The sequence below is a fragment of the Sebastes umbrosus genome, chromosome 15, assembly GCF_015220745.1.
Source record: "Sebastes umbrosus isolate fSebUmb1 chromosome 15, fSebUmb1.pri, whole genome shotgun sequence".
Classification (NCBI taxonomy): domain Eukaryota; kingdom Metazoa; phylum Chordata; class Actinopteri; order Perciformes; family Sebastidae; genus Sebastes; species Sebastes umbrosus.
The window spans coordinates 2,140,480-2,154,864 of record NC_051283.1 but is presented as its reverse complement, the minus strand read 5'-3'; the positions used below and the strand labels follow the sequence as shown (position 1 = coordinate 2,154,864).

Sequence of the window (14,385 nt, the reverse complement as noted above, 5' to 3'; positions counted from 1 at the left end):
CATTGAAAGAGAGGCATGGTGTTGAAAAAGGAAGAGAACAGTAAGGTTAAAAAGGATATTGCTCAGGGCGACATAATGGTTTACGTGATGTCTAAAGACTAGGAGAGAAGAAGGAGGGAGGACAAATTCAGCAGTCAATTACGCAGCTTGAGATGATCGTAGAGAAACTGGCTAATGACCACCCATTGACTTGTGTTTGACCTTAAATAAAGCCAGTAATATTGCCTTCATAGTGCTCATCAGTAACTTCCATCTTCCTCCTACTCCTTCAGGCACTTTACAACGAGTACGTCCATTTTAAAGAGACGGAGATCCCCGCGAAGGAGGTCGAGAAAGGTCACATCGAACACCTCTACAAACTGCTGGAGGTAAGAATGAAGCAAGAACATGAATGAGGGTTGAAAGAGAACAGAGTGTAGAGATGGAGGGAAAAGTGACCAACATTTGGCACCATGTGCAGAGCTGATTGTGCATCATGGGGTTCCGCTCAGGGGGGATTAGGGAGTATCTCAACGAGAGACAGAGGGACAGAGACTTTTGCTATGAGTGTGAGTTTGTGTGAGTTCAGTCATACGTCTGTCTCCTGAAGCAAAGTCCTTTCCACCGTTCTGCTGTTATCAATGCTGCAGATTGTTTTGTTGAACACAAGCACATGATAGTTGATAATAGTTCCTCCTTTATTCTCACTCAGCTGATTGTACCAGCGTCGGTACACTCTGTGGTGTGACTTATGATCGCTCCTAAATTTGGCTCTGATGTAATGGAAGCTTTTAATTTAGTGTCTGAGTGTTTTAGGGTGTGTGTTCACCGAGGGGCAACCTTTCGGTTCTGAGAAGTGAAGCCAATGCTGAAGTGCCTTAAAGGTCCCATATTGTAAAAAAAGAGATTTCCATGCCTTTTATATTATAAAGCAAGTTTAAGTGATATATAAATACTGTGAAGGAATCACACAGTTACACACATCCACACAGTTACACATTCACACCTGGAAGCTGCGCAGTACAACCACAGTCTGATCTGCTGGTCACTGAGCAGCTCCACTGGAGCAGTTGGTGTTAAGTGCCTTGCTCAAGGGCATCAGTGGTGGTAATGAGGAAGGGGCAAGCGCTGCTTTTCACTTTCCCCAACCAGATTTATCCTGCCGGTGCTGAAGGATCATGGGATGTTAAGTATATACTGACTGTGTGTGCGTGTGCGTGTGCGTGTGCGTGTGCGTGTGTGTGTGTCCAGGTTTGGATAGAGTTCGGCCGTATTAAGCTTCCTCAGGGCCTCCATCCCAATGACCTGGAGGAGGAGTGGGGCAAACTCATCCTGGAGATGCTGGAGAGAGAAAAGGCTCTACGGCCGGCTGTGGAGAGGTACACACACACCGTTCAGACATCTACTTCAGCAGGATGCATAGCAGGATGCATGCAATTAAATAAATAAAACAAAAAAAAAAACGCTGATGCAACTCCTTGAGTTCAATTTCTCATCAAGTGTGATTTTCAGGGACATGCCCCTTTAACCTCTATATATGTGTGTGTGTGTGTGTGTGTGTGTGTGTGTGTGTGTGTGTGTGTGTGTTTCCAGGCTAGAGCTGCTGCTTCAGAGGGCTAATAAGATCCAGAACATGGCTCTGGACTGTGAGGAGAAACTCACCCTCGCTAAAAACACACTCCAGGCTGTGAGTACTCAACCTCTCATATCGTACATCCTTTTAATTTTCTTTCTCACACACACACATGCAGGGTCGTCGGGTTCACGTTAGGTGAATGTTGGGTAATTTGGCGTAGTAATTTACAATGTGTTAATGTGTACAAGCTGTTAAAGTAAGTGCCTTCCAGGACAATAAATATTTCCTCACCACTTCCCCCTGCTTTCTGCAAACACAGTCTCTCTTCTGTCTGTTACTGTGTGGTTATAAACTTAAACTTAAAAAAACTGTAAATTGTACAGTTCTTTCTTCTTTGTCACTCTCATCTTTATCTTTTGGCCATTCATCAGACCTATGGAAGAGAATCTTTCAACTCTGTTCAAATAGTTACGGTATTATAGCCCTCATTTGCTATATTGTTTTATTATTATTAAAGTAATCCTGCTTGTATTTGCTTCTACTTTTCTAATCTATAGCTAGGCAGCACTAAAGAGCAGAACTTAACACATGAGCCGAGTTAGCAAATAAATAAAAGCAAAAAGCTCATCAAAGCATGCCTCCGTTGTATCCAGGACATGTCTCGAGTTGAGTGCGGCGAGGCGGTGCAGTGTGAGAGAGAGCTGGCCTGCTACCTGCAGGACTGCGAGTCTCTGATCAGACAACTCAACCAGGAGCTTAAAGTCCTCCGAGATGAGAAGTACTACCAGGTGGAGCAGCTGGTGTTCAGGTGAGTCTGACCGGCTTAGTTTACTCAAATTGGTGGGTTCAACTCTATCAAAGTGGTCCTTGTGAAATTAATTAGTATAATGTAGACAATTACCTCAAATACCAACAGCTCATTATACTTCATTATGGGTCAACAAGTTGCCATCAAATCCTATAATCATCTGCTGCAGTTAATGTGTTCTATCTGCTGCTGTTCATCAAGTGCATAAAGGTGCTCTGATGTAAATCAGTGGTGACAATAAAGGATGAAAGCCAAACATAATTTTGTGGCTCATCGGCATGCCTCTCCCTGAGTTTTAGACTGCCGTTATGACACTTAATGAAATCGGCATTTTGAAAAAATGTGATTCCCTTTAAAGGTCCCATATTGTTAAAAGTGAGATTTTCATGTCATTTATAAACTGGGAAAAAAAAACTCGGAAACTTGTGTTTGGTGGATTATTTCTCTGTTGTTACAATGCTAATGGTCATTATATTTTACATGGTTGGAAAGCCTGTTTATTTACCTTCACAATGATGTCCAACTTGTAAGGATCATGCATTTGTGGGATGAGCAGCACAGCTGATTATGTGGGTAGCGCCCAAGAAAAATTTGCCAAAATGCTCTGCCACATTTTTACGACACGCTTATTAGATCTTGGTCGTTTTTAAATATATATTAAGAGGGCTAGCAGCCCTCGCGGGACGTCCTGTGTCCGCCGAACAGCGTCAGAGAAACACAGATTTTTAACGTGAACTGCTAGTTCAGTGTTTTTTGCTGGTTTTAATCACCGGGGCCGTTTATTTTGGAGAGGAGGAGACCTTTGCGGATAATTATCTCTTAGGGATCCTAACCGGGAGAAGCTGACTGCAATGACGGCAATGGTGGTGAAGACAACAACTCCCAGGATCCCACGCTGCTTCACGAACTCCGTCTTTTGTTTTGATTGAGGGACCCCTAGATAATGACATATTGTGTGTTTAAGGCAGTTGATTTGAATGCATTCCTGGCTCTAAGGTAGGAGACTGTAAGGGAGGGTCACTGCATGAAATCACTGTACCTGTTAGACAAATCAACTCAGGGAAAGGAATGAATGTAAGTAACGCTGTGTTTTTGTCTCCCATCACCAGAGTGTCTTGCCTTCAAGAGGAGCTGGTCTCCCTCCGCCTGCAGTGCTCCAGCGTCTACAGGAAAGGCCACTTCTCCCAGAACCTGGGCACCACCGGGCCAGAGCACCCCAGCCTCAGAGCCACAGACAGCAGCCTGACGCCGGGGCAGACACTGCTGGGAGCCGTGGGGGCAGTGGGCGCAGTCGGCGCCGTGCTCCTACGGCGACCCACGGCTCGCTCCCAGCTGGTGGCCATGTCGTCATCAGAGGACGAAGGGAGCCTGAGGTTCATCTACGAGCTGCTCGGCTGGGTGGAGGAGACGCAGGTCAGTCACTGTAACAGCTGTATTTAGGGATGCAAGTAGCGATTACATTTCATTATTGATTATTTTCTTGATTATTCTATTTAGTCTATGAAATGTCAAGAAATAGTGAAAAAAATGTCCATTACAATTTGTCAAAAACATAGTCAGTTTACAATGATATAAAACAGAGAAAAGCAACAAATCCTCACATTTGAGAAGCAGGAACCTTTGCTCCATCCCTAAGACACATTTAAAAAGTATATTGCATGCAATGAAGTGGATCTTAGAACCTGTACAAAATACAATAAAACATTATTTTAAAGCATTTCTATTTATAAAATATGAAACAGCAAGAGATTAAATACCATTAATCTTACCATAAACAAAATCAAATCTAAACACATTCAACTGAAACAATCAAGTACAGGGGGTTAAAATTTTGGGTAACACGTTTTATGACGCCCATGTCTATAATGTATTATAAACATACTTATGTACTGTAAGGGATAATGTACAGCGAGCCGGTCATTGTTGTGAAATAAACTCCGACAGGGCGATGCGGCACGTTTATTTCACACCAATATCACGCTAACTGTACATTATCCCACTTATTACACGGCTAATTACTTAAGAGATCAATAATTTGACTCAAAAACAGTCCGCCAGAGTTCAACATTAGAGCTGCGCCCATAGCAACGGTCTGTTATACATAGCAATGGTCTGTTATAAAGAAATAACAGACTGTAGAATGCCGTGATTCACCAATCAGAATCGGTATTCACAAAGCCGGTTAATAAAATGCATTATACCTGTTTATAGCACTGTGTAATTATAGTTATACACAATCATAAATATTGATAATGCTTTATAACAATTATCATAACACAATATAAAGCATGTTATAATGACTTATAAGGTCAAGTATCATAAGACTTGATAATAGCTGGTCACTCACTGACATTTTTCTTTTTTGCAAGGGTCATAGTGTATTTTAATTCCCATAGTCGTAACCAGGGTCTGAAATTAACGCCTGCCACCCACCAAATGCGGGTAAATTGTTGACAGTGGCGGGTGAAATCATCAGGACATCTGCCACTTTGGCAGGCAGGGAAAACGCTAGTGATGTGAATAGAGAACTGTGGTTGTCTGCTTTCTTGGCATCTCATGTCTCCGTGACTATCGATTCCTCTTATTGATGCTTTCCGTCAGTTACGCTGCACAATGACGCATACGCACGCTGTATCATGTTTCAGTTTGTTTGGGACCAGAGACACTTTGGAGGGAAAAGAAAAAGCTCTAAACAATGTGGCACTACTAAACCTGAGGGGATGCATCCTATTTTTCCCTGATAATGCAACACTGTGAACGACAAATCTGGGTTGAAATCAACAGGAGGAGAGTTAGTAACGTTAGCTGTTATCAGCCGTTGGGCAGCACAGCCCTGATTGGATAAATTAACTATTGGGTGAAGGTAAATTACAAGGTTATCATGATGTGTTCAAATGTAATCTCGTAAAAATTAAGTTTTTGGTGAGAAACTTGAATAAATCCAGTTGTTTGAAGGAGAAGTTTTCACATCAATATAAAATAGATATTAGAGAGAGAATTATGACCTGTTTAACTTCATAACACTAGCTCTAAGCAGCTTGCCAAGATTGTTTTTAATCAAAGCAAATATTTAAATAATCAAAGTCATTAGAATTGTGTGTTTTTATGCAAATAACCACTATAGATGACGATAACAAAGTACAGTACTGTACTGTGTACAGTACCCTCCCTCCACAGTGTAATTCAAACACTGTAATTTACCGTGTATATAATCTTTTTTGTGTAAAATATATGGAACATTGAATGACATCAGATCTAAAATGTTATTCCTTCATTTAGTGCAGAGATTTCAAAAGTGGCAGATCAAATTTCTGAGTGGCAGACAAAGAAAAATACTTACCTGCCACAGTGGCAGGAAGTGAAAAAAGTTAATTTCAGACCCTAGTCGTAACACATTATCATTTTTTGATAATTCATTATAATCACTGTTATAAAGCATTGTAATGAGATATTAAGTCACTCTAAGTGCTCATTGTTTGCTTTAAGTAAAGTGAAAATACATTTTACAATGTTTTGTGTGTTGTTCTCGCATAGATTTCATATTTTTTCACACGACCACTCAGAGTGACTTATAATCACATTATAATGCATTATAACAGAGATTATAATACATTATAAAAAGATCATAATGTATTACAACTATGGGAATTATATAATATTCCATGCAGAAAAAAATGTCTGAGTGAGCAGCAATTATGAAATCTTATGATACTCGACCTTATAAGTCATTATAAAATACTTAATGTGTTATGATTATTGTTATAAAGCATGTATACCCTTATAAGGCATTATAAGTATGTTTAATGCATTATAGATATAGAAAGTGTTGCCATAGAATGGTGAAGGAAATCGATGGTTTCCAGTGGGATAAAGATGTTCAGTAGTTAGTTGATGTTTGTGTTTCAGGAGCTTATGGAGCGCGCTGAATGGGGCGCAGACCTCCCCTCTGTAGAAAACAACCTCCAAGAGCACAACACCATACACACTGCAGTGGAAGAGCTAATGAGTAGCCTGCAGGAGGCCCGCAGCTATGAGGTACACACACACACACACACACACATCACTTCTACATGTACACAGAGATCTTTGGGCTGTTTATAACAATGCTTTTCTGTCTTCTCCTTCAGGCTAGAGTATCTCCAAACTACAAGAGCAGTTACTCTGAAACCCTGGCCAAGCTGGAGCACCAATACTGCAAACTACTGGTCAGTCTCACATAAATGACTGTGGTTATGTGTTGTAACACACTTCTTTGTAAGGATGTCACGATACCAGAAATCTAGTAGTCGATATACCAATACCAGGGAATTTCCAAGATTCTCGAAATCCAATTCGATACCACGGTAAAAAAAAAAAAAGAAAAATGATGAGGCTTTATTCCTCCGGTATAGCTCAATGACTGTAAGAAAACAGCAGAGGCTGCACACGCACACACACACTCTCTTGTTAATTTCGGACCCTGATTACAGGCATCGTACGGTACCTTCGGTACTGTAGGAAAAGAGAACCGTCCCGTTTTTAGAATTTTGGTGTCGACTTGGTACCGAAGTATCGGTTCTCGTGACATCCCTACTTCTTTGTTTCCCAGTTCACCCCCTCCCTCAGTTAATCCCATTAAACCATGACAGGACTCTCATGCTAAGAACACTCAAATCTGCATCTGCTCTCCCCCCCTTTCTCTCTTTTAGTTTCTTTGTCCCCTCTTACTTCTATTCTTGTCTCTTAATATATTTTTGGTTTTACGTGTGTTATTAATTCTTTGGTTCTCTTTGGTTAAATATTCACTCTAGAGATCTCTTACGTTCTCTACTCAGTTTTGTGTGTACGTGATCATTGATTTAACGGAGCAACTTAAATCATAATATGACCTAATACAAGTAGAGGAGTAGTCATATTAGTGATTTCCATAACTGCAAGCAATATCACAAAACAATCTATATGCGCTGCAGGAATTCAGAAAATGACACATTATGGAATAATGCGTCTTAAAAGATGAATTTGGTATTCTTGTTATAAAAGCTCATATAAAAAAGTAAGGCTGTCCTCGACCCAAGAAATTCTTAGTCTGATTGATTAGTTATTTAATGGACAGATATGTAAAACTGAGTTTCTCCACAAAGAATCATACAAAAACACCACTTTAAGTGTTTACCAGAGATGCTTTTCTTTTCTTGGAAATTAGTCCTTAAGCATGAAAAAAACATTCAAAATGACTAATCGACTAAAGAAATCTTAGTCAACTAAGACCAAAACCACCGATTAGTCGACTAAGAGGGGGCAGCCCTATAAAAATGGTTCAATAAATGCCTATAATTCAAATTCAGACGACACATTTGTACTTTCGGTGAGACACTACAGACAAAAATGTTGTCTTCACCTTGTCTTATTCTAAAGTCCCTGTAAATGTACCAAAACCAACAGTATAATCCAAACAACCAGAGAATAGAGGATGCTTTTTTCATTTGTATTACTCTGCACAGCTGATTAGCATGACGATGATGATGTTTGTTTGTGCGGTTGCCATAGGAACATTCGTCATGGCGCCTGCGGAGCTTGGAGAGCCTGCACGCATTTGTGTTGCACTGCACCGAGGAGCTGATCTGGCTCAACGAGAGGGAGGAAGAGGAGATCGCCTACGACTGGAGCGACAACAACGCCGGCATGAATGCCAAGAGAGAATTATACAGCGTGAGTGGAGGGGGGGGTTGAAACCTTTCTGTCGAGTCGGAGAACACAAACTACGGACCACAAACCTCTGCAAGATCTTTACTGAAAGAAAAAACAAGAGGCATACGTCCCTTCACATATTCTACAGAATGCAATTATGTCCAAATCTGTTTTCCACATACAGTATATCAGTAGTGTTTACATGCACACCAACACTATTTTTACATCAGGCCAGTGCCATAAAAAACCTGTAATCTACTGTACCGTCCGTCTCTTCCTGTTCTGTTTACAGGAAACGAGGTTAGAGCTGGATGAAAAACAAGATGTGATGCGGTCGCTCCAGGAAACAGCAACCCGCCTGTGTCTGGAGAACCATCCAGCCAAACAGACTGTGGAGGTGAATCTATGACTTGATTCAGTTCGACTGAATGACCTTTAAAGATCCTCTGTGACTCATTTGTTGGAACACTTCAACCCCAAATGCTTTTGTTAAAATGCTCTTTTTTTCACTCGACTGTGCACTTCATGATATTTTGTTTTGTTGCATTTTTGAAGATGTAAATTAGATTCAAAAGGGCACAAAGTAAATTGTGACCTTTTGTAAACCTTTTTGGCAAACAGCACGAATTTCTATTCTATTTCTGTTAACCCTCTGAGACCCACAATAGACCTGTCTTTCTCTTTTTTAGGGGGGTACAGGGGGTCTTTAGGGGGGAGATAGCAGGTCAACAGTAGATGTCACATAGAAGTGGTGTACATCATCTGAAAGCTGAGAACCTGAAGATTAATTTGAGATGCAGCTCATCATCACACATGAATACAATTGGGCTCTCTGGATCCACAAGAGTCTCAGCTTTACAGTGATGCCCAACTTATGTAATTCAAGACTGTTTAGGGACCCCAGTATGCAGAAATATACAAACACATCATTTTAGAATAGGAGAAAATAACACATTTGATTATCATAAAGTGGGCATGTCTGTAAAGGGGAGACTCGTGGGTACCCACAGAACCCATTTACATTCACATATCTTGACGTCAGAGGTCAAGGGACCCCTTTTGAAAATGGCCACGCCAGTTTTTCCTCACTAAAATTTAGCCCAAGTTTGGAGCGTTATTTTGCTTCCTTCCCGACATGAATCCAGTTTTCTAGTTTCATATGATATCTGTAGCTTCACTCTAGCCCTAAAACCTGCTAGAGCCTCTGAGAGACAGTAGAGTCGGTCGGGGTCACCCGAGATCCTGCAAGTCTCTTAGGGTTAACCTTCTGAGACCCACAATAGAGCCGTTTTTGTCTTTTTAGGGGGGTACAGGGATTTTTTAATGGGGTCAGGTCAACAGTAGATGTTACATAGAAGTGGTGTACATCATCTGAAAGCTGGAAACCTGAAGATTAATTTGAGGTGCAGCTTGGTGTCAGGTGTCAAGTTGTTCTAGTCATCAATCAGAAATAAACTTTAATTAATTAATTAATTAATTAATTAATTAAAATGAATTGTGAAAGTGTATACGGGCTTAGAACATTATGATAGAAGTATATGATGGCCATTCCCATAATATTTTTTTTCCATAAAAACAACAATTGCATTATATATTAATATTTGGTTGGTGTGATCAGGAAGAAGTTGGTTAAAAAAGTGAAAGTGGAAAATAATATTAACATATCATTTTATGGCAGGTTTTTTTTTATGTGGACATTTTTGTCCTCTCTGGACATCAGAGCAATGTTTTTTAAAGTGAAGCACAAGGGTTGAATTAAAACTACTGTATGATGGTGCAAAATACTTGAATAACCATACTGATGACTTACTGGTTACATGTTCATACTGCTTATTCTCTGTCACTACGTCTTCTTGCACAGTTGAATGGATTACAGGCCAGAACATTTGTGCTGAAAGTCAGAAGTGTCAGGAGTTGCCTGAAAAGACTGACTCTATCTGAGCTGATCAACGTCTCTGTGCATGTTCTCAGGCTTACAGCGCAGCCCTGCAGACTCAGTGGCAGTGGGTGAACCAGCTCTGTGTGTGTGTGGAGCAGCATCTCAAAGATAACACGGCATACTTCCAGGTGAGGCAGCGAGTACCGCTGTAGTTTTGCTCATGAGCAGTTTTCAAACTGACAGTTAAAAATATAAATGCATCTGCGAGATATATAGTTAAGGTATTGCAATTTCACTATATTTTTTCAATCTAATGTTTTTATTCCTTTCTCTCGTGTCAGTTTATGAGCGACGCTCGGGACTGTGAGTCGTACCTGCGCCAGCTCCAGGAAACCATCAAGAGACAGTACACCTGTGACAAGAACAGCAGATTGAGCAAACTGGAAGACCTCCTGCAGGACTCAATGGTATCTATCCTCCTCCAGTTTTTAGCTCTAGTTCTCAGCGCTACAGAAAAAAATCATATCACCAATTAATATTTCATATACAGCATTTTATAACTTTCTTATGCCTCAGATGTTTGATCTGAACTACCTGCAGTAAATGAAGGTACCAAACTCCTTAAACCAACTAGAAATACTGAATAGAAGGCACTTCTTCAATAGTGACACTGCCCCTTGAGCAAGGCACTTAACTTGTATCTGTAGTGAAGATACTCAATAGCAGACAGAAGTTTTTATTTCAGTACAATCAACCCAGGAAAGGCCTTTCCTTCCAAAATAAAAGATTCTCATTTCCTCTGTATGTATTGCGGATACCGTTAACCGAACATACATACAGTATATATATTAGGACTGCCAATCGATTCAAATATTTAATCATGATTAATCACAAATTAATCACACATTTTTTTAATGTTCAAAATGTACTGTAAATGGAGATTTGGAGTTACTGTATTTAGCATAAAACAATATGCTCCAATCATAAGATGGCAAACTGCAGCCCAACAGGCAACAACAGCTGTCAGTGTGTCAGTGTGCTGACTTGACTATGACTTGCCCCAAACTGCATGTGATTATCATAAAGTGGGCATGTCTGTAAAGGGGAGACTCGTGGGTACCCATAGAACCCATTTATATTCACACATCTGGAGGTCAGAGGTCAAGGGACCCCTTTGTAAATGGCCACACCAGTGGTGCCGATGGATTCCTAAGGTATTCTAGCTTCATATGATGCCAGTATCTTCACTCTAGCTCTAAAACTGAGCCCTCAAAATCGCAAGTTACGTTAAAAGAAAGTTGCTTTAACGCGTTAACTTTGACAGCTCTACTATAGACATAGATAATTGCTGGATGTTGAGTCATATTTTTATCCCAGCTTACTGTGTTCCTTCAGGTTTAGAAGCCATGCTGTCCTGTGTGCACAGAGCACAAACCTACACGTGACAAATGCAAAATAATTCCGGACAGAGGCTTGAATTTATGATATGGCCGTATTATATAACTATTTAAACATGTATGCATACAGAGCACAGGAGCAACAGAGCCCAACAGTAGCTGAAGGGTTGGCAGACAGTGTCCTCCTGATCATTGTGCTGTGCCTCGTGGAAGCTGCAGCACGCCAAATGACAGGGAGAAGTAATCTGTTAGAGAGCGCCTTCGCTGAATCATCCCCCCTGTGGCACATTTGTGAGACTATCTTCACACCTAACTTAACACACCTTCCTTACACACACACACACACACACACACACACACACCTCTGACTTGAAGCAGATGGCAGAGTTAATGTGGGCATCGCTCCACAGGCCGGAGCAGTGAGCGTATCCTCTCAGTAAAGAGGCGTGTGTCACAAACAGCTGCTCTTTTCACAGCCCTGTGTGCAGCAGCCAGCATCGTTACATACTGTACGTGTCTATATATTCACATGCTATCTAACGGTGTTTACATCTACGTGTGTTTGTGTCTGTTTGTGCGTGCATGTTAATCAGTTCCCAGTTTGCTGTGCTCCATATCTCTCACTGGGAGGGTGAAGCTGATCCTAAAGACTGCTTCTGAATCACACACCAGAAAAACAAACAGCTGAACCTTTTTGTTTGACTCCTAATAACTGAGGAGAGGATATATTAAATCAGCCTTTTCATGCAGATATTAAGGTTCTCATGAGACTTATTTCATTGTCTGTTTTGTTTGCACTCTCTTACGTTTCTTTTTGTTAAATGACTTCTTTATATATGGTTAGATTTCATAAGCTCTTACTCTTACTGAATATAGATGGAATACAAACATTCCCTAAATGTAATAATAGGGTCATCACGCTTTAACTGACTCAGCATTTCATTGGCCAGAGAACATATTAATATTATACTTTTGTACGGCACTTTGTAGGCGGATGTTTTACTGGCGTCCGGTAGTCGCTTTCAGTCCAAAATGGCGGAAGCGTAGCTCTGCTGCCGGGGGCCGATGTTGCAATGAAACGAACTATTGACTTTCACTTTGGGTTCTTTGTAAAGCTTCTCTGATAATTAAATTGTTGTCATGGTGATGATTGTTGATCTTGTGGAGGTAATTAATGTGGGACTCTTCATGCCTCCACATTTTAATCTCTGTATTAATTGTTTCTTCCTAGCTTGTCATTTGACTTGTTATAGAAGTGCTGACTGCAGCGACCGCCATCTCACTGTGAAATTCATTTTGGAAGTGTAATGTTATTTACAGCCCTTAGCTTCCCTCTTTCTATCTCACTCCGTCTCCACCTCTCCCTCAGTTCATCTCTCTCTGTCTGTACCTCTCTGTTTATTTACCTGTTTGTGTCTCTTTGTAATGAACCCTTAATGACTCTCTCTGCTGGGCGAGAGACAGAAATTCAATGTAATTCTAGCCTTCAGGGTGAAGAGCACACATTTTAAATGTTTAATGGTTAGCGCCCAAGCTAACACAAGCAGCTGAGCCAGGAAGTCCATCCATCTCAGGGGCTACGTGCTAATAGGCTAAACATCATTTGTAGGAGTTGCATTATATTCTAAACAGGAAACGTTGGCTTCATGTGTTGAAAGATATACAGTGTTATGTTTAATCAGGGATGGCAATGTCAATCAACTTACCACTTTGGTCCAGATCGAAATATCTCAACAACTATGGGATGGTTTTTCATGAAAGGTGGTACAGTCATTCATGGTCCCCAGAGGATAAAGCTGTACACGGCTAAACCACGTGGAAAACAAGGTGCTTTTGAGGTTGCGCTCCTGTCGCACCAGCCGTTACTAAGCAACTAAAACCTGCGTGTTGTGATGACAATGATGATGAAGTTGCAGTTATTTAGCAGGAAACCAATGTCGACTAGACTAAACTCCGTTAAAGGTCCCATATCATGCTCATTTTCAGGTTCAAACTTGTATTTAGTGTTTCTACTAGAACATGTTTACATGCTTTAATGTAAAAAAAAACAACTTTATTTTCCTCATACTGTCTGCTTGAATACTTGTATTCACACTGTCTGAAACGCTCCGTTTTAGTGCATTTCAATGGAATTGCAATGGAATTGCAACAGAATTGCGTTGCTAGGCAACAGTTTGGGTCCATGTTTACTTCCTGTCAGCTGATGTCATTTACATCCACTGCAACAGGAAATAAACTGGGACCCATTTAGAATGTTTACATTTAAAACTGTGAAATGATCTATATATTGTATATTTGTGACATCACAAATGGACAGAAATCCTTACGGATTGTTTCAATCGCACAATTTCTGAATACGGGCTGTGTGTATTTCTCCGTATATTGAGTGTTTTGATACTTTCACAGTATTTATATATCACTTAAACCGGCTTTATAACATAAAAGACATGAAAATCTTTTTACAATATGGAACCTTAAAAACAAAGAAATGCATTCCCAGCAGTGTAAACCCCTCACAGTAGCTTTACTGTTTGACTTGTCATCTTCAGTCTGGCTGACCTTTCAACTGGATGTTTTTGACGTCCTCTGACTGAAAGGGTGAAGCCAGTAAAACAGTCCGTGAGACAGGTGGTAAAGCTCTGGGTAGCCCTGCACTAAAATGATTAACTTCTCCTCCATATATTGACCTTAGTACTGATATTTACGGAAGAAAGAAAAGATATCCGCCGGCTGTGATTGGTTGTTCCTCGTCACATGACATGCGATGCGCGCCGCCGCGTTTCAAATGTTGAACTATTTTTTTATCTCGGTGCGCAGCCGCCCCACCCTGAAAAATAGGCGCTTGGGAACGCTTGCCTTCCGCGACACCGTCGCTCTCATGCTCGAGCGCGCCTTCCACGCGTCTACATTGACAACAATGGATTTGAGGGTACAAAAAACGCGGTATGTGTACGACGCCTAATGACTTTGACGATCCCCTGACTTCTAGTTCCACCGTGAGGTTGACATTTGTGCTTTTTTATGCCTCTGTGCTGACGAAAGCCATGGCAGAAGGCATTATGTTTTTGGGTCGTCCATA

At 40.8% G+C, this 14,385-nt stretch overlaps 1 protein-coding gene across 1 annotated transcript in view; it reads left to right on the top strand.

Annotated features, from left to right (window-relative positions):
• Positions 1-14,385, top strand: part of macf1a (microtubule actin crosslinking factor 1a) — a 177,229-nt gene that overhangs the window by 16,062 nt on the left and 146,782 nt on the right. The window contains 11 exon segments of the mRNA XM_037794207.1: positions 273-368; positions 1,231-1,358; positions 1,573-1,666; positions 2,209-2,363; positions 3,473-3,776; positions 6,270-6,398; positions 6,491-6,568; positions 7,890-8,051; positions 8,323-8,427; positions 10,002-10,097; positions 10,251-10,376. Coding sequence (XP_037650135.1) covers positions 273-368; positions 1,231-1,358; positions 1,573-1,666; positions 2,209-2,363; positions 3,473-3,776; positions 6,270-6,398; positions 6,491-6,568; positions 7,890-8,051; positions 8,323-8,427; positions 10,002-10,097; positions 10,251-10,376 — 1,473 coding nt within the window.